The sequence below is a fragment of the Sarcophilus harrisii genome, chromosome 2, assembly GCF_902635505.1.
Source record: "Sarcophilus harrisii chromosome 2, mSarHar1.11, whole genome shotgun sequence".
Taxonomy (NCBI): domain Eukaryota; kingdom Metazoa; phylum Chordata; class Mammalia; order Dasyuromorphia; family Dasyuridae; genus Sarcophilus; species Sarcophilus harrisii.
This window is the reverse complement of record NC_045427.1, coordinates 129205938-129226120: the sequence shown is the minus strand read 5'-3', so window position 1 is coordinate 129226120 and position 20183 is coordinate 129205938. Positions and strand designations below refer to the sequence as shown.

The window sequence follows — 20183 nt, the reverse complement described above, 5'->3', positions numbered from 1 at the left end:
AGGAAAAGATATTGCTCAGCATTTCATCAAGTATAAAAAGTGCAGATGAGTTTTTATGAAGAGGATGCTGACCAGCTGTTTTCCCCTTATTGACAGAAGACTGAATAAAAGGAATAGTCTTACATTAATCTAGAAGATATTTGGAGTAGAAATAAGGAAGAATTTCTTTATCACAAGGAGAACCAAGGAAATGGATAACAGAAGAAGTGAGAAAATCCCTATTATTGAAAATCTTGAAAAAAAAAGAGCTCTAGGCTAGGAAGACCCGAGTTCAAATGTAACCTCAAACACTTACTAGTTGTGTGACCCTGAACAAGTCACTTAACCTGTGTGGTTCAATATCTTCATTTACAATATTCTTCATTGAGGATAACAATAATACGACTTCTCAGGGTGGCTGTGAGGATCAAATGAAATAATATTTGTAATGCAGTTAGCATATAATAGGTACTTACCAAATGTTTGTTTCCTTTCTTCCTAAGTGTATTTGTTATGAGAATTTAATTTTTTTTCTTTTTCAATTGGTGAAGGGGAGGGGTGGGAGAAGAAGTAGGTCTTTGTTAAATGGGAAAAAAAATCATTTTTTAAAAAAGAAAGAAATTAGCACCAAATAAAGATAGTGACTAGGGTAAGCTAAACAAAATTAAAATTACCTCATTGGATAACAAAACAAGTACTAAAAAAGGGCACAAAGAAAGCCTTCCAACCTCACTCACTGTTTCATCTTCAGTGATTTAGGGAGTGGAACATTGGCCCACAACATACTGTTGATTTGGTCAGGACTGGAATGTCGATGACATAAAGAATACGAATATGAAAAGATATCAAGATGACAGTGGGCTTCCACCCTCACAGAATGACTCCCTCTCGGACTCCCCCATACTCCTTTATCAGAGTTCTATGGTCATAGCCACACTTGGTGGTCACTGGAGGAAGACAAAACACTGGAGTTGGATAAGACAGTCATAATACCAAATTATGTTTGCTGGAAGGGCAGAAAGGGTGACCCCTTCCAGAACAAGACAAGTGAAAGTTACAGAACTGTTAGTCTTCTCTCCTCAAAAGTGCCATGTATTGACACTTATTTCTTCTTTTCTCACTTATTTCTTACCCATGTACTATCCTTAAATGATTATTTTGGAGGCAAATAGTGACTTGTCCAGGATCACACAGCTAGTAAGTGTCTAAAGCCTACCTCTTTCATTTCCTACTGCCTTCAAACTTCCACATCACCTCTGGGAGCTACCAAGTTGGAGGAGCCTCTGTAGGCTGCTATTGACACTTAGCCCCTCCTTGGATCCCTGCTTGGGTTCCTCATACATATGAGTTATTAGTATAAAGAAATTTCCTTTTTTTAGAAGAGAAAAAAATTATCACAAGGAAATAAAATGCACTTAAAAGACAGCTTGGATTATCTTTGGCTCTTCCAGGAAAAGAGGGAGTGGAACTATTTTAATGGGAAAGGAAATCAGCTTTTATGTGTATTTCATAATTCCTCACAGCTTAGATAAGAAGGAAGTTTGGCATTTGTCTGCTTAGCCTGCCTCATTCCCTTCCCCCTCACTCTGTAAGGATACAACACTTTGAGATGGTTCCTCAGTTCCCTGGGACTTAGAGCTGACCCACACAACATCCTCCTAAGTTCAACAACCCGACATAGTCTAGAATCCAATTTACCAATGTCAGAAAGCAGAGTGAGGACGGCTTCTTCCCGAAGACCACAGCAGTTCTCAAACTGGTTCAGGTACTGTCAGGGTTTCAAAGGGAGAAAGAATATCAGACTCTATCAAACTTTTACAGGTAACAGCAAATTACCTGAAAGCTCACAAATACTTTGTACCGGACTCTACGCCTTCCCCCGGATGAACAGTCTTGCCTTTAAAATCTCAATAGCCTAGTTTGAGCACTATTGATTTTTTTAGGAAATGGGCTGTATCCAAATATAATGTCACATGTGCTCTTTGGTGACAACTCCATGGATGGCAACACAGTATGTCAGAAAGAATTTGGAGATGTAAGACCTGGATGAGAATGCTGTTTCTCCACTTATCTGTGTAACCTTGGATTAGTTTCCTTAAGAAGGGAGTTGGATTGGATGACTCAAAGATTCCCATCTCTAAATCAATTCTCCAATAAGACTCTTCTTCCTCCCTTTTCAGAACTGCTTCTGGTATGTATTCCAACTAGACTGGATAAAGACTTTAAGGAACAGAGGACAGTTATAGAATAGAAACTGCACAGGCTTCAAATATTCCCAGGGATAGATCCACATTTCATTTATATTCCTACACAAGAGCTTACCACTATGACTTCCATCAAAAGAGGAAACATTTTGGAGAGTGAATATTATTCTGGTCTTCCTACCCATTCTGCCTAGTGAATTTTAGGGTGAAGGTTAATGAAAACAAACCCACTGTTAACCAGCTTAAGTCCTCAATGGCTATAAGTTAGACTGCGTGGAAAGAGAATAATCATTTATATAGCACCTACCATATGCCAGGCACTGTGCCATTTGTTTCTTCAGCTTGTTTTACACATAAAGAAACTGAGGCAAACAAGATTAAATGACTTGTCCAAGATCATAGAGCTAGTAGGGGAATCATAAAGGAATGTACTCAGCAAGATGAGTCTTCCTAACTCCAGGCCAGGAACTCTATCCACTGTGCCACCAAGGGCTTTCCTGCAAGTCCCAGATAAAGTCCCCCTTCTGCAAGAAACCTGTCCCAATCCCTCTTAATTCTGGGGTCCTCAGTTATTGATTATCTCTAATTTAGCTTGTTTGTCCCTAGAAGTGTGCAAGTTATCTCTCCCCATTAAACAGTAAGCTCTTCAAGGGCAAGAAATGTCTTTTGCCATTTTTTTGTATCCTCAGCACTTAGTCCTCAATGCCTGGCAAGGAGCAGGTATTTAATAAGTGCTGGCTAAATGCCACATTCTGACTGTACAGACTCTGAGCAAGTAATACACAATCTGTATGACCAAGGATTGTACGAAGATAGGCCTGATTTGGCTAGGGTTTCTAGTTTTCTGTCTCCTGCTCTCGGCACTTCTTTAAAACTATAAATTTTAGAGACTATATATCAGTCTCTGCAACTGAGAGTTTATCCCATGTCAGTGAAGTTGCAGGTTCAGTCTCTATTTCCATCATGGTTGTTGTTATTAGTTATGTGAACATGTGAATCTCACTTAAAAGCCTCCAGTTTTTTGTTTTGTTTGTCTATAAAAGAGGGTATAGTTGTTCTTCCTCTCTCACGGGTTGTCTGAGGAAGGTACTTTATGAATGGTAAGAGATGTTGTCAGGAAGCTATATGTCCCTCTGAGCTAGAAAGGTTTTGAGTATGGCCCTGAAGGCAGATTATATCTCTGTAGAGATATAATACTGTAGAGTGACCCAGCTAAATTCAGAGTCTCATCATAAGGAAGGAAAGAAGGAAGGAAAGAAAGGGAGAGAGTAAGGGAGGGAGAGAAGAAGGAAAGAGGGAAAGGAGGAAGGAAGGAAGAAAAAAGAAAGGAAGGAAGGAATGAGGAAAGGAAGAAAAAAGGAAGAAAGGATGGAAGGAAGGAAAAGAAGAAGAAAGGAAAGAAGGAGGGAAGGAAGAAAAAAGGAAGAAAGGAGAAAGGAAGGAAAAAAGAAAAAAGGAAGAAAGGAGGGAAAGAAGGAAGAAAGGAGGGAAAGAAGGAAGAAAGGAGGAAGGGAGAAAGGAAGGGAGGAAGAGAAGGAGGAAGAGGGAAGGAATGCTTTTGAGAAAAGAGCTCTAGACTTAGAATTGGTCCCTGTCATCTACAACCTATTTGATTTGTGTAAAATCACCTCTCTGGGCCACAATAGTTTCCCCATATCTTTTGCTATATGAGCTGTACTTTAGGTCGAAGGAGAAAGGAACAAGAATTTATTAAGCACCTACTATGTGCCAGGTAGTATACTAAATTCTTTATGAATATTATTTCACTTGATTAATTTTTTTTGGCAAACTGCTAAGAGACCGATAGATCACATGTAGACCAGGGAATGCTCTTACTAGTTCTCTCCAGAGGAAGGAGGGAATGGACAGCTCTGGTTTCTGCCTCCTCCCTGAAACATACAGATGGTGTTAATCAGTATATAAGGGAAAGGAACAAGCATTTATTAAATGCCTACTAGGTACCAGGCATTGTGCTAAGTGCTTCAGAAATATTATCTCATTCGATTTATTATTTTTTCATTATATGGCTTTATCAGTATTTTAGTACATTTACTTAGAAAGCTAACAGATATTTGTATAGATTAATTCAGATAATTATACTTGTTTCATGTTAGCTAGGCTTGTCTATGTTCATGGGTAAAGAACTTGGTTTTGTGGTCAAGGGTTTTTTTTTGGGGGGGGGATTTTGTAACTTTTTATTTTGACTGTGTATTACGTGAAAATGATAAAAGCTGACTCATTGGCAAATTTCTAAGAGATCAACAGATCACACATAGATTGGGGAATGCTCTTACTAGTTCTCCCCAGAGGAAGAAGAGAATGGATAACTCTGGCTCCTGCCTACTCCTTGACACACAGAGATGGTGTTAATCAGCCTAAGGGAAGAGCATAAGCATTTGTTAAATTCCTATTAGGCACCAAGGACTGGGCTAATTGCTTCATAAATATCAATTCATTTCATAAATAAAGAGGATCCCTTGCTCTTCCCAGAATATGGGAATAAGATCTAAAAAGGTCATTCCTGGTACGGAAGCTAATCAGAAACAACTTAAATGGACAAGTAGCCACCTACAGAGGTCACTTCACCCTTGAGCAGTGGTTCTCAAAGTCTGGTCCAGAGCATCCTGGGAATCTCTGAAATCCTTTCAGAGAGTCTACAAATTCATAATTAGTTTTTATTTTTAATGTGATCAATATCTATAACTATAAACCACATAAACAAAAACTCTTTGGACAGATCCTCAATCATTTTTAATAGGATAAAGATACTGAGAACAAAAGTTTGAGGACCACTGCCCTTGAGAGACAGCATGATGGAGTAGTTAAGAGTCAAATGACCTCAGTTTGAATCCCAGCTCGGTTACTATTTTTATTTGTATGATTGTGGGCAATCCCTTAACTTTTCTGGGTCTCAGTTTCTTTATCTGTAAAAGGAGGGAATTGTATTAGATTTACTTAGGTCTAAATCCATTCCAAGTCTAAATCTGTGATCCTACAATCCTGCCTTTGAGGGCAGTCCCCTGTGAGACAGGTAAAAGTAAATTCTGTAGATTCTATTCCTCCCCTCAAGAAATCTACAATCTAATAATAAGAGACTAATTGGCCTTTGAGGTCCCTTATTAGCTCTAAGTCTATACTCCTAATGTTGAACTTAAAGCAAAAAAGGAGAGAATCCTGGGTCCTATGTATGAATGCCAGCTCTACCACTTGTAACCTCTGTGGCCTTTTTTGACCTTGTATGGAGAGTCATTTTACCCCTCCAGAAATTGATTTCTTTACTTTTAAAATGAAGGCATTGATCTAGATGACCTCTAAATTCCTTTCCAGATCCAGATCTATGTTCCCAAGAAAAGGTTCATAATTCTCAGTAAGGCACTCTGGGGCACTGCCCTGAAGGGAAGGCATCAATTAAAATGGAATTAATGGAAGATAAGCTGGGATTTCGGAAACAGCAATGAATGTCATGAGGAAGTATGGTGTCCTGGCAACTGATAAGGAACATTGAAAAAAATATTATATATGATACCATTTGGTTAGTGTGGCTCCAGTAATGTCCAGAGGAAGGGGTGCCATAATTCTGAATCACCAACACTATGATTGTAGACAGAAATAGTCTAAAGGGTGTGGGTTCCTCTACCACTGCATCTGACCAAGTTGGGCAGATGACAATCACTAGTTCTCACACCCTTGTAAATTAACCATTTGGCATTTACCAGTCTCTCATGACCCTACTGAGCAGAATTCAGTAACTAGAGACTTAATCAATCTTGGGTGAACTGATAAAATTCACTTTCCAAATGTACTTTCCAGGCATTGTGATAGGAACTGTATAAATATTGTCTGATTTAATTCTCCTAGCAACTGAGGGAAGTATGTGCTATAGTTATCCCCTTTTCACTGATGAGAAAACTGAGGCAGAGGGGTGAAGTGACTTCCTGAAGTCATATAGCTAGTATATACCTGAGGCTGGATTTGAAGTCAGGTCATCCTGACAAATTTCTTACTTCAATATTTTTCATTTCTGTATTTCTTCTTTTCAGCCATTCTAGTACAAGACTGACCATTCCTAAAGTGCTTTTGTTACCATGTCACTACCTTGCTCAGTTTCTCCCTACTGTCTACCATGTTAGGTCTAAGCTTCCCCCTCCAGCTCAGTTTCAGAGTTTTCTACAGTCTGACATTATTCCTATCCAAACATTAATCTCATTAATCCTCAACATATTCTCTCTACTCCACCAACATCCACCACTCCCCTTCAAAAACCAAATAACTCAACCCTTAACAATGAGTGGTTTTTAAAATCAGTTTACAAGTCATATCTATACTCAGAACTTTTTCAAAGGTTAGCAAAACAGGAGCAAAAAAAAGCCCAAATACACATTACAATCAGATCTCCTGATTTCCCATAGTCTCTTCCTACTTTATCAAGCCACGGATTTGCTCATATCCTGCTCTGACACAAACTACCATTCCTGTGCCCACCTCCCACTAGTGGATTAAGTGAGTTGGGGAAACAAAATCAAATGGGGAAGTTTCTGTGGAATTGACTGACAAAAGAAATTAATGAATAACACTGTGTTCCAGGATGGAGACATAGAGATAGACTAAAGGGCAGGACACTGTGCACTATTAAGCCCATCCCTCTGCTTTAAGTGGGATGACCTCAGTGAAATTTGGACTAATTGAGAAAATTACGTTCAGGGAAAGGCTGATGACTATGTTACCTTTCATGGCAGTATTTGCTTTTCACAATGCTTTTATCCTATCAGAATGTCTCATATCATATTTATTTGATCTTTGGTGAGATTTAGTTCTGTCCTCCCTCACAGATGAAGAAAGAGACAGTTAGCACACAATAAATCCATGGTGAAGGCCAGAAACAGAAAGGGCAGCTGTTTGGACGACTCTTGCTCTAGTGTTTTCCCCTACCTCAAACTACAAATTTCTTATCAGTCTTTTGGGATCTGCAGAAGAAAAAACTCTTGATATGGTCAGATTGGGTCTCTGAAACTCAAACAGGGAAGAGACACCAAATGTTAAAAAAAGAAGGCTTTTCCCTAACATTTACAAAGTTGTTGTCCCATTCCTTGGCTACAATCCCCAACAGTGTTTTCATCCTAATTGAGAAGGAGGATGCAGAGAAATCACTTTCTCATCTTTGTTGTACAACTTTCAGATAAAGTCATGCAAGAGCAATCTTACATCACCCCCAAACTGGACAGCGTCCAGGGACACTTAAGAAGCTAATGAAATTTGGGTGGAATCATTCTAGTCATTCTGAATTTCCTCATTTTGAAATTTTTAAAAGTCATTCTAACCCTCTCAAATAAAGAAATCTCCAACCCCTCCCCCCCCCCCTTCTCACTCCAAGTCTCCCTTCAGGTACATTAGAGGGGCCCCTGATCCAAGCACTTTACCTTTCGGAGGTCTCCACCCTGGCAATATTCCATAGCCAGCAGGGGAAGATCATTGGGTGCTAATTTCTGCATCCCTTCAGGGACATCCCGGGCAGCCACTACATTGGGATGATTGAGTCTGAGAAGAAGAAAGCTAATGTATTATTATCTCTATACTGTCAACATCTGATCATTTTTGTTATTAGAATCGTAACTTCTTTGAGGGCAGGAATAGAATCTTGTTTATTTTTCTATGTCTCCCAATGGACTGCCTTTTAAAGCAGACCACGACATCACAGATTTAGTGCTTGACTGAATCTTAGAATTCAATTTAATGCAATTCTCTCATTTTACTGATGAAGGAACTGAGTCTCAAAGGCTTAACTGGTTAAAGGTCACAGAAGTACTAAGTACTCTTTACACTACCTCATTAGCAGTAGCCTTTTATATAAATGTTCTTTTCTCTCCACCAAAAAAAAATCACAGAATGATACAGAGAAGAGAGAACTAAGCCTTGGAACCACAGACTCTAGTTTCAAATATTATCATGATTATTTTTTAGATAAGGAAACTGAGACTTAGACGTTGAAGTGATATAAGTGATATATCTAGCTTTTATATAGCACTTTATAAATGTTAGTTCATAATTATGGAAATATGTATAGAAGAATTGCACATGTATAATACATATTGGATTACTTGCTGCCTAAGGGAGGGAGTAAGAGGAAGGAAGGGAGAAATAATTTGAAACACAAGTTTTTGCAAGGGTGAATGCTGAAAACTATCTAGGCAGATATTTTGAAAATAGTTTAACATTTTTAAAAAATAAATGTTATCTCATTTGATCCCAACAATCCTAAGAAAATTATGACAATGCATACATACTCTCTGTGTAAATGCTGGGGATCCAAAAAAAGACAAAAACAGTCCTGGCTCTTATGGAGGTCATAGCCTAATGAAAGTACTAAGAGGAAGTTACAGGCATGCTGATTTTAAATCAACATAAACTTTGGTTGTTATTGTCTGACTCCACAATTCCATTTGGAGTTTTCTTGGCAAAAATACTGGAATGACTTGCTATCAGCTCATTTTACAGATGAGAAAACTGAGGCAAAATTGCTTCTCTTTCAACTGAGGCAAATAGGGTTAAATGACTTGTCCAGGATCACACAGCTAGTACGTGAAGATTAGTTTTCCTGATTCCAAGCCCAGTACTCTATCCACTGTGCCATCCAGCTGCCCTTCAATATAAACTAGAGGCATCCAAAAGTGGACTGACCTGTCTCCAAGGGTAATGAGAGGGCTTTCAGAAGACCTCCTTCTGGAGGCTCGGGGGTGTCTGAGAATGAATTTTTGCCTAGAGATTGCACTAGATGACTTCATTAGCCCTTTGAGAACAGGGGCTGTCTTTTGCCTCCTTCTGTATGCTCAATGCTTAGCACAGTTCTGGAATCTAGCAGGCATTTAAGAATTGTTTATTCAATATATGATCAACGTCCTTTTGCATGTCCTCTCACTGTATCTCAGCTGCCTCATTCCAAAACACTGGACTAGAACAGAACCTGGAATCAATGGGGACCATAACTGAAAATCAACCTTTAGCCTCCTTCTCTTTCATATTTTCAAATTTTCACAAATCTCTTGTCTTTCCTGACTATTCCTCCCTCTCCCCAATGCAGCACACATCAAGGGTAACTGCTGTTAGAACTAATACAACTTTATATTCTTTATATTTGGGGAGTTCAGTACATTGAAGAATGAGTTCACCGGGCACAAGTACCCAAATTCTAAATCCAAACAAAGCAAACTCTACACCTTGTACTGTCTAAAAACTGGGTTCTCAAGCAACAGGAAGCCTGACTCTCAAGCAATGCAATGTTGCTTCTCTGCAACAGTATGCTTTGAGAGCTCCCATCCTGAGACTGACGGCAATCATCCTAGCAGAGGGAAAAAGACACTGCACCTGAAGGGAGAAGTGAAGTAGCAGCTAGATAGTATAGTGATTAGGGCACTAGACCAGAATGAAGAAGCCTCAGATACTTTCTACCTCTGAGCCCTGGATAAGTTATTCTATCTGGCTCAGTTTCCTCATTGTCAAAACAGGAATATTAATAGCATCTATCTATCTCTAGGGTTGTGAAGTTCAAATGAGATATTTGATTTTGTTTGTTTGTTTTTAATTAAAGCTTTTTATTTTCCAAACATATGCATGGATAATTTTCAACATTTACCCTTATAAAACTTTGTGTTCTAATTTTTTTCCTCCCTTCTCCCTCCCTTAGATAGCAAGTGATCCAATATATGTTAAACATGTGCAATTCTTCTACACATATTTCCACAAATATGCTGCAAAGAAAAATCAGATCAAAAAAGGAAAAAAATGAAAGAAAACAAAGTGCAAAGAAACAGCAACAAAATGAGTGAAAATACTATATTGTGGTCCAAATTCAGTTCCCATTGTTCTCTCTCTGGATGTAGATGGCTCCCTTCATCACAAGACCATTGGAACTAACCTGAATCACGAGATAATATTTGTAAAGCACTATGTAGTGCATTGATAGAATGCTGAGCCTGGTGTCAGGAAGACTCATTTTCCAAAGTTCAAATTTGGCGGCATACATTTAGATGCTGTGTGACCCTGGGCAAGTTACTTAATCCTATTTGCCTCAGTTTCCTCATCTGTAAAATAAGCTGGAAAAGGAAATGGCAAACCATTCTAATATCTTTGCCAGAAAACCCCAAATGGGATCATGGATAGTCGGACACAACTGAAAAATAACTGAACAAGAAAATATGATGTATATATAAAACATGCCATTTAAACTTCCTGAATCTCAGTTTCATTATCTGTAAATTAAAGATGGTAATATTTATATTACCATCACAAGGTTACTTTGAGGAAAGTGCCATATTTATTATTAGCTGTTTTCCCTCTTAATTCAGCAAGCAATTATTTAGTGTACAAATATTACTATGATAGTCAAAATGATACAAAAGAAAATACAACATAGAACCCACAGAAGGTAAGTAGGACTCTGGTTAAATATACAAGTAAGCTCAATAATATCTAGAAAACTAAAGATGCTAGTTATAACAAAATAAAAGAAGAAAATATATAGATTTGAGATTTCTATAGTGTAATAAAATAATGAAGATATTTAATGCAACTCAGATGATAGATTAGAGGTTTTTTTTTTCTCAGTTCATATCCAATCATACCCATTCCTTCCCCTTCCCCCTCCCCTCCACCTTTCTGGGAATGTTATATTAGGGGTGATTTTTAGCATTATCTTATCTTTCTATGAATGTGAATTGCATGTTATATACACCACCAGCTAGCTTTGAGGGAGGCCTCCTGACCTGCCTGAATAACTAGCTTTCTCAGCCAACTTCCCCTCTCTCTTTACCTCTTTTGAAATGATTAATGGACCATATTTCCAGAGTGATACTGTTGACATTATGTTATCTAAAAATGATTTTAATGAGCAATGATACAGTATTCAAGGAACTCTTATCTTTCTCTATGTATCTATATCCTACTTACATTACATACATATGTGTATGTGTATTTTGTGTATAGACATATATACATATATATACCTCCACATAAAAGCTTGTCATATGGAAGAGGAATCAATTTTATTCTGAATATTTGCTGAATTGAACAGAATTACTCTTGACCCTAAGAAGGAAAAATTCAAACCATTGTGAGTGGGAAGATAAAGAGCTGAGGTGATTTTCATCTTGATTTAAGAAAAATTTCCTATTGGTTAAAGCTGTCTAAAAGTTAAATGGGCTGATTCCATCTCAGAAGATGAATAAAAATGCATGCCAGATAACCATTTGTTGGTGATGTTATGGAGCATTTTTGCCTAATTGGATCAGAATAGATAATCTCTAAAGTCCCTAGCAATTTGGGGATTCTGTGACTGTATAAAAACACAGGGGAGATGGAAACATCAAGAATGTCTATTTTTGGCAAAGGGGATGGATGATCAACCAGGAAGGTTTGGGTTTTAATCTTGCCTCTGGCATATATTAGCCCATGTATACAAACCATGCAAAAATCACTTAACCAATCAAAATGACTTTGCTTCAGATAACTTTCTAAATTAGAAAACCGTAAAATACACAGTTGTTCATTTGTATCATAAAGGGAATCTATACTTATCACTTGTTCTCCTTTCTATCTGCTCCCACAATTAAATCACAGGTTCAGAACTTTTGATATTCTTACTCTAGATCTTGGTTACTTACAAGCATTGGTATTATCTCTAAGCTTTATGAGACTCCCTTTAATGGGACCGAATCTTCAGAACCTCACCTTCTCATGATCTGTATTTCCAGGCACCACCTCTCGCGATTCCGAAGACTTAATTCCTGCCGACATTGTTTTATGGCAATCTGTTCTCCCGTTTCCTGGAAGAAAAGTTTGTGCAGAAGGGTTAAAAAGGTGAATAGTGGAGTAGTCCCTAATCAGGAATGACGCCTTAATATCCTATCCAGTCTTCAGGGATCAGGACAAGTCCCAGCCTCTCTAGAAAGTCATCTCCCACCCCTCCAGCTTGTCTTCTGATTTTTCCCCAATTTCTCTTGAGTTATAATCAACAACATTATTCAATTGATAATCTAATTATTCTTTGTCACATAAGTGTTTGTTTTGTCAACACACCTTCACAGTTAACTTCCTGTAGGTAGGAATCATGCTTTATATTCACAGAATCTTGAAGCTGGAAGAGGCCGGAGAGGATGTCTAACCCAATCAGTATTTGAACAATCTCACCCCTCATTCCCACCCTATTAGTGTAGCACGGTAGCTAAAGTGCTAGATCTAATGTCAAAAAGACTTGGGTTCACATCTTGCTTTGACATTTATTATCTGTGTTACCAAAGACAAGTTATTTAATCTGTTTCAAGTTCCTCATCTGTAAGATGTGAATAGTAATATTAATAACAGCTAGAATTTATATAGCACTCTAAGAACTGCAAATCACTTTACAAAGTCATCTCATTGTATCCTCACAACAACCTGGGGAGGTAGATGCTGTTATTATCTCCATTTACAGATGAGATAAAAACAGGTAGAGGTTAAGTGAATTGGGGTTCATGTAGTTCCTATGTATCTGAGGCCAAATTTGAACTTAGATTTGAATTTAAAGTCTTCTTGACTTTAGCTCATCACTCTATTGAGCTACACAACTTTCTTCTACCTTAAGAATGTCTAAAGCATTCTATAAATTCCAGGTATTAGTGTTATATAAGATAAGTAGTTATCTAGCTTTTCCTCAGGGAATTGCAGCAAAGGAGGTACTCATTAGCTTCTGAAACAACCCATGACACTCTAGTAGTGGTCGAAGTAGGAGTAGTAATAGTAGTGATAATAGTAGTAGATACTAACAGTAGGTGGTGGTGCTATCAACTTTCTTCCTCAAATATGATACAGAAAACTGAACACAATATTCCTTCTACTTGCTGAGATTGTTTATATGATCATATTTTATATGTTATAACACATTACATTTATTTTCTATTTATATTATTTTATATGAAAAGATATATTTATAAAATATCTTATATCATAAATTTATAAAAATCTGTATTATATTAATATTATATATTTGTGCCTTAATATCATAATAGAATATTAATAGAATGCATATTTAAATATAAAATCAATGAATATTATAAATATATAATTAATATTTTATATAATTTTTATAATTTGATCATATAATTATTGTATGGTTTGGGATTATAATATAACTACATTATATAAATATATATTTATATAATTTATATATTTATATATATATATTTAATATAATTTATATATTTATATAAATATAAATATATATTTATATAATATACATTATATAAATATAAATTATATATATAATATACATTATATAAATATATATTTATATATTAATATAATTTATATATTTAATATTTTATAATTTATAATAATTTATACATTTAATATAATTTATATATTTATTATATTTATATTTATATAATGTAGTTATATGATAATCCCAAACCATACAATAATATTAGAAATGCCACAATAGCTATTTTGTTTACCTAAGATTTAGGTTGGAGAAGTATGCCTTCTATGCCTTTAGAGAACCAGTAAAAAAATATAGAGAAAAGATTCTGGATGAGGAGTCAGGAGAGACCTGTTTTTTGCCTTGGTTCTGATACTTGCTGGCTCTATGACCTTGCATGCAAATCAAACATCTCTATACTTGTTTCCTCATTTGTAAAATGGGGATTAAAATGCTTGTAATACCTATCTTATGGGGCTGTTATAAGAAAAATCCTTTTCAAAGCAACATTTATAAAGTGCCTTTTTATTATAAGTAGGTCTTTTAATGTGTAAATGTGTATTACTATTATTTACCCAGGATAGTAATAAAAATGTTAAACCATACAAGGTCAAGCTCAGATCCCGGATTCCGTTGAAGAGCTTTTTCCAAGAAAATTTTGAACCGTGATTTGGATCTGGCCATTCAACATACTTCTGAAACCACCTAACAGTACTATTTTCAAGTCCATATTTCTCCACCTAGTCCATAAGATGGACTAGAAACATGATGGAAAAACATGAGAGATTTTTGTCAAATGCTTTACAAAAATCTAGGCCAACTATGATCCCAGCATTTCCCAGATTTGCCAGTCTAATAACTCAATGGCTAGATTTGGTTTTGACAGTCTGTAATGATTGAGTCCTTTTACAGATGCTTCTTAACCATTCTTTTAATAACTAGTTCCAGAATTTGACCAGGAATCAAAGTCAAGTTCACTGGCCTGTGGTCTGCAGACTCTACTTTCATCACTATTTTGAAAATAACAATGATGATAATATAGGTCCTTATATCTTAGATATATGAGAGGTTCTTAATCTGGGGTGTAGAGTTCTCCAGTATGTCTAAGGATAACTTTCAGGGAAACCATGGCCTTGAATAGGAAAATATACATTTTTAATTTTATTAACCTCTAATTGAAATTTAGCATTTCCTCCAATTATTTAAAAATATCCTTAAAGAAGAGGTCCATGGCTTCTTAAAAATAAGAGGGGACCATGACATAAAAGGAGGCTAAGCATTCCTGTCTCATAAATTCCTCTAGTACTTCTTCCATTCTCTATAAGGTTTATTGGTTCAGGATTGACCTCTGCTAAATCTTATTAAGGGAAGCTTGCAGAGGTCTGTGACCTTAGAGGTTTTAATTCAGATGGTCCAGACCTGTGATGGGATGACAAAGCTGGATATCTTATCATCCATTTGAGGGACATGAGATTTTTGGTGCTGTACTTGACCATCGGTGGTTCTGGTGACCTGACTTATGAAGGGCACCAAGGTGTTCTCTTACTGTCTCCTACTTATTTGGAGTTTCAATGTCCCACTTGTCACTTTTGTCCTCTCTTTACCAGTCTACAGTAGTGCTAGACTTAGTGAAGACACCCAATCAGCGTAGCCCACTGCAGTTCAGAATTCCATTTGTTTCAGTCTCTCCAGGAGCAAGAGTATGGGTACGCAGTGCCATGCTGGGCCAAGTTGGATGTTTTTAAAAGGAGAGTTCTCTCAAGGTAGGGGGCTTCAGGAATTGACCCTTTGTCTAAAGAGCCACTACTGATTATTCACAATTAGAGCACCCACTGCATTAGAACAGCTAATCCAAAATCTGTGGGAGATGAGAGGAAACACACAGTTGGATGACACATTAGAAGACTATTACAACATACCAGGAGAGCAGCATGAGGGCCTGAACTTGGCTGCTGACAGTAGGAGTGATTAAGAAGGAGATAGATAAAAAAATATTGTGACAATAGAATTAATAGACTATGGTGACAGATTAGATGCAAAGAGAGAGGAAAATAATGGGAGACTATGAAAAGAAATGGTAGTGTTATGTAAAAAAAAAAAAACAAAAACTCCAGACTCTAAGGAATAAGCCTATTTTTAAAGTTAAGAAACTTAATTCTCCCCTATTTTAAAAGGTATAGATGTTGAAAGACCTAGAACTTTTGGGGGGAAGGAGGAAAGGAACAAACATTTATTAAACATCTATTGTAGAGGGCAGGAACTCCAGAGTTCCTGCTCTGGAGAAGTATATTTGAAACAAGGATACTTACAACAAGGTGTTAACTCAGTGGAATTGATGATGAGATGATGTTCTTTAGTACTTAGCATAGTGATGTAATGGTTCTCTAGTTCACACATAATCAGCATGCTTAATGATGTAATCATACCAAGGTATTTAAGGGATAAGAAGAACTGGAAATGGGACATTCCATCTTTGACCATCCTCCTGTGGCTCTCCTGCCTCCTGCACTCCTCTACTAAGATCAAGGCTGATCCTGAGATTCTCCAGAAGGCTAGCCTGAACATTACTCCTTGGCTCAGTTCACTCACACTGAAGTCCTAGTAGTTTGAATTATATATAATAGGATATGCCCAGGGGCAAGTAAATGACCAGAATAATTTTCTGGCGTTTGAACTACCTACAGGATACTTCTTTCAGTTCCTGACTACAGAAAGATGCTTTATGTCCTTTTAAATTCTTAAATCATGCCACTTAAAAATTTCAATTATTAAAGTAGTTTTAATTGGATTATATGTGTCAGGAGTACCTATTGCATTTTAAATAAAACCAAAAAAACCTTGAACCTTCTAGACTAAGCTACATTTAGACTTAGCCCATAACAATGTTTAAACCTTATTTCAAAACCCTGGTGATTCCTTTGGAAGCACCTACCCTAATGCTTTGCTCCAGAACATAAAGCCAGACTGGTTCCTCTCACCTTCTGATTACTCTTAGCTGACATTAAATAGTATTCTAGTGTCTCAGGCAGTGTGGCACAGTGGAAAGAGCACGGGATTTGAAGTCAGAGTCATTGAGTTTAAATCTTGTCTCTGCTACTCACTAACTATGTTACCTTGATTTTGACACTTCTCTCTAGGTCTTAGCTTTCTCATCTAAAAAATGAGGAGGCTAGACCAGCTCCTGTCTAGTAGTTTTAGATCTGTCCTTCGGAGAACAGCTTTACCTTTAGGTTAAGGAAAGAGAGGGCAGAGAAGCTTCTAAAAGGAAAATTTCCCCATGGTGACTAAGAGGTGAGTCCTTCCAATGAGAAAGCTTTCAATGGAAGCCATATCCTAACCTTACTTACTCAGTCTCTCATTATTGTGGCACCCATATAGGTGATTGAAGGCAACAGGGCACACCCAGAAAGAAAAACCAACTGGTGTGTGTGTGTGTGTGTGTGTGTGTGTGTGTGTGTGTGTGTGTGTATGTGTGTGTGTGTGTGTGTGTGTGTCACAAGCATACATGTATGGTGGGCAAGTGGTATTTTAGAAAAATAATTTAATAGTAATATGCAGGTCAAAGTCCAGTCCCACACATCTCTAGCCTACAGATTTTGCCCATATGTCCACGATTAAGTCAAAACCAAAATGTTCTTTGTGGCTGCAGAGGAATGGTATTTAGAACTGTGTGGGCACTCAAGAGTGGAGAGAGCAGGTGGAGATCATTTCAAAGTGGATATGATAGACAGCTGGAATACTTTCAGGGAAATTATTTTCTCATTCTCTGCCTTTTTCTTTCCTTATCTCTCTCTCCCTCTCCTTTCCCCTTCCTTTTTTTCTTTTTTAAAGCAAGAATAACTACCCTTGGTCAGATTGAAAAGGAACTTATGATGGAGGGTATGGCAAGACAATGAGACCTGAACAAGATTTGGGTCCTAGCACTATCATGTAAACAGCTTGATGGCTCAATGGATAAAGTGCTGGGCCTAGAGTCAAGATGACCTGAAATCAAATTTGGCCTCCAACACTTACTAGTATTGTGTGACCTTAGCCAAGTCATTTAGTCCCATTTGCTTTAATCCACATGGCAAATCACTCTAATATCTTTGCCAGGAAAACCCCATGGATGGAATTGGTATGCCACAGTTGTGAAGAGTTGGACACAATTGAATAATGAATAGCAAGAACATTACCATGTTGCCATTTGATCTTGGGCAAGAAATTTAAACTTCCTTCATTTGTAAAATGGTCACATTTGTAAAATTTGGTCACAATAATACTTACAATACCTGAGAGCTGCTATGGCACAGTGGATGGAGAGCAGGTCTCCAAGTCAAAAGATAAGTTAAAGTCCTACTTTTTACACAAATGGGCCATGGGACGCTGAATAAGTTACTTCATCCCTATCTTAGATAACTCGCTAATGTGCAAATCTATCTGGATATAGAATGTTTTCTAGCAGAATTTTAATTATAAAATAAAATTAAAACTTTGGTTTAAAAAATGCTTATCCTATCTATTTTGCAGGGTTACGGTAAGGAAAGGGCTTTGTATGCTGGCTGATACTATACAAGTGTCATAGATCACTGTGACAGTCAGGGAGTCTAGATTCTATATGTTTTGTTTATTTGCTCTTTGAAAGAATATCACTTATTTCCAACATTTCAGGTTAAATATTTTGCATTTACTTGTCCTTAATGTTATAATGTAGGAATAATTTGGTGAATGTGAAGGGATGTCATACTAGACCATGGTGGTGGTGGTAGTGGAGGTTTAACCTCAAATGTGAGCATCTTTTTTTAGATCTGAGTGAGCTTGAGAGATAGTCTTAGTTTCCAAAGGTCCTTTCACGTACAGGTTGGCTTGCACTCCTGACCCTCTGCCAGAGACGGGAGCTTCTCTCTTGAGCAATATGTTTCCAAGCTGTTTGTATCTAACCTCTGAACATTCAGGTGTCCTGTCCACTTGGAACTATAAAGACCTGGTGCACTTTCACATTTGAAGTTGAGTAACCAGGAGTCATGACTATCCAGTCAAGAACTTCAGGGGCAAACAATCAATCACGCATTTCAACAGATTTTTGGATTATGGTGAAGAACTTGCTGAACTTTCTGATGTGGAAAGTAAACCAAGAACCTAAGGAAACAGTGTTTGGTAGGATTTTCTCAGAGTATTTGTTTGTTCTCTATGATGAAATCCAGTTACTGAATCTTAGACTATAAACTCCTTGAAGTCAGGGATCTTCACTTTTTCTTTGTTTCCTCTGAACATAGTAAAAGTTTAATAAACGGCAGTTTTTTGATTAGGTAGATAGATAACGCGTCCAAGTTTCCTCTGACAGGCAGACAAGGGAAGCAAATCTGATGAACCTACTCTGATCTAAGTTCTTTGTCTCCTTGTCTCTCTCTCCAAATGAGATCACTCTATCAATAGGACCAAAGTCTTCAAAACCTGGAGCATGGTGGGATAGGAACACCTAAAGTAAGTAGAATGAATCTCACTAGTGAATTGAAGTGTGAGATGCACTAATGCCCCTCACTCCATGGCTGTTTATTTCTTCCCAGGCTAGAAAGGAGTCCTACCTCATTGTGCCACCTTATGACATTTCCAAATCCCCCAGTTCCAAGCCGTTCTTTCATTTCCCAGGACCCACAAGTCTGTATTTGAAGAGAAGGTGGCCAGCTCATTCTGAAGACGTTACTGCTGTGGGAATCAGAGGAGGAGGAGGATCAGAGAAAGAAAAACAAGACCCTTTGGACACATGGAATAGGACAGAGAATTTTCTGCCGTTGGATGTGACTGAGAAGGGACAAGTGAGTTTTGTTTTCTTTTTAAAAGTCTTTCCTAACAAATCCTTTAAAGATCTCTCCCACCCTACCACCTCTTTCACTCAAAGAGATCCCTCAGTCACCGAAGGAATCCATCTAAAGTTCCATTTAAAGACTCCCTCCTTACTTCCCCCCCCTCCCCTTTCCCCGGGGGGAAAATATTTAAAGTCAATTCTTACCTCCTGGGAAATCAGATATGCCTTTATATGGTATAGGGAATTTATGAATGCATCCTCCCTCCTGCCCCCATCTGAACCACCCACTTCAAAAGGATCAATGGAGGAACCCACAGTAGCTGGATTTTCTCTCTTTGGGTTTTACAAAAATCTCTAGGATTTTAACTTTCACCAGCCAGAGACAAAACAGAGTGGGTGGGAAAAGCAAACTTCCTAAATTTAGTGGAAATTTGTTCCCAAACCTCCAGGCAGGGACCAACGAGATCGATTATCTCCCTGGAAGTCAGGGAGAGAAATGATCAAGATGAAGGATTAGAGGGAGATCAGATCTGTTTCGCTTTAAGCCACCTGTCCCAGCTCGGGGTCCCGGGGGGACGGGAGAAGGTGACTCACCTGCCTGGTGTCTGGGGAGGGGGAAGCAGCAGTTGTCAGGGCAGGGAACAGGGATCCCCGGAGGAAGGCGGGGATCACTTGGAGGGACTTAGGTCAGTGGATGCCCCCCTACCCACATCAGGGTTCTGGGAACTGGATTAAACAGCTTGCTTGCCAGCTCTAGACTTCCTCAAACACTTCCTGCTCTGATGTCAGCGGGCCACATGGCGGGGGACGGGCAGGCTCTTAAAGGGGCCACAGGGACCGAGCAGGCCTGCCATTGGCTTCTTTTATATTAGACTGGATGTTCTGAAACACCCCTCCAACCCATCTGGCTCTTCCCATGGTGCTCCCCAGCTCCCAGAATTTCTCGAAAAAATGCATATTGTTCTATAAATTAAAAACAAGTCCCCCATCC

The 20183-nt window shown here is 37.9% G+C and overlaps 1 protein-coding gene across 3 annotated transcripts in view; it reads right to left on the bottom strand.

Moving 5' to 3' along the window:
- Nucleotides 1–19973, bottom strand: part of IKBKB (inhibitor of nuclear factor kappa B kinase subunit beta) — a 71253-nt gene extending 51280 nt beyond the window's left edge. For 2 of the 3 annotated variants that reach the window (XM_003758032.4, XM_023494748.2), the window contains exons 1-5: nt 19787–19973; nt 18972–19092; nt 11904–11998; nt 7601–7718; nt 1678–1747 (exon numbers count right to left, since the gene is read on the bottom strand). In XM_003758032.4, the coding sequence (XP_003758080.1) occupies nt 1678–1747; nt 7601–7718; nt 11904–11998; nt 18972–19076 (388 nt within the window). In that variant the 5' untranslated portion in view covers nt 19077–19092; nt 19787–19973. The remainder of the gene's footprint in view (nt 1–1677; nt 1748–7600; nt 7719–11903; nt 11999–18971; nt 19093–19786) is intronic. The other variant, XM_023494747.2, reaches the window with a different exon arrangement.
- Nucleotides 19974–20183: the final 210 nt, after the last annotated feature.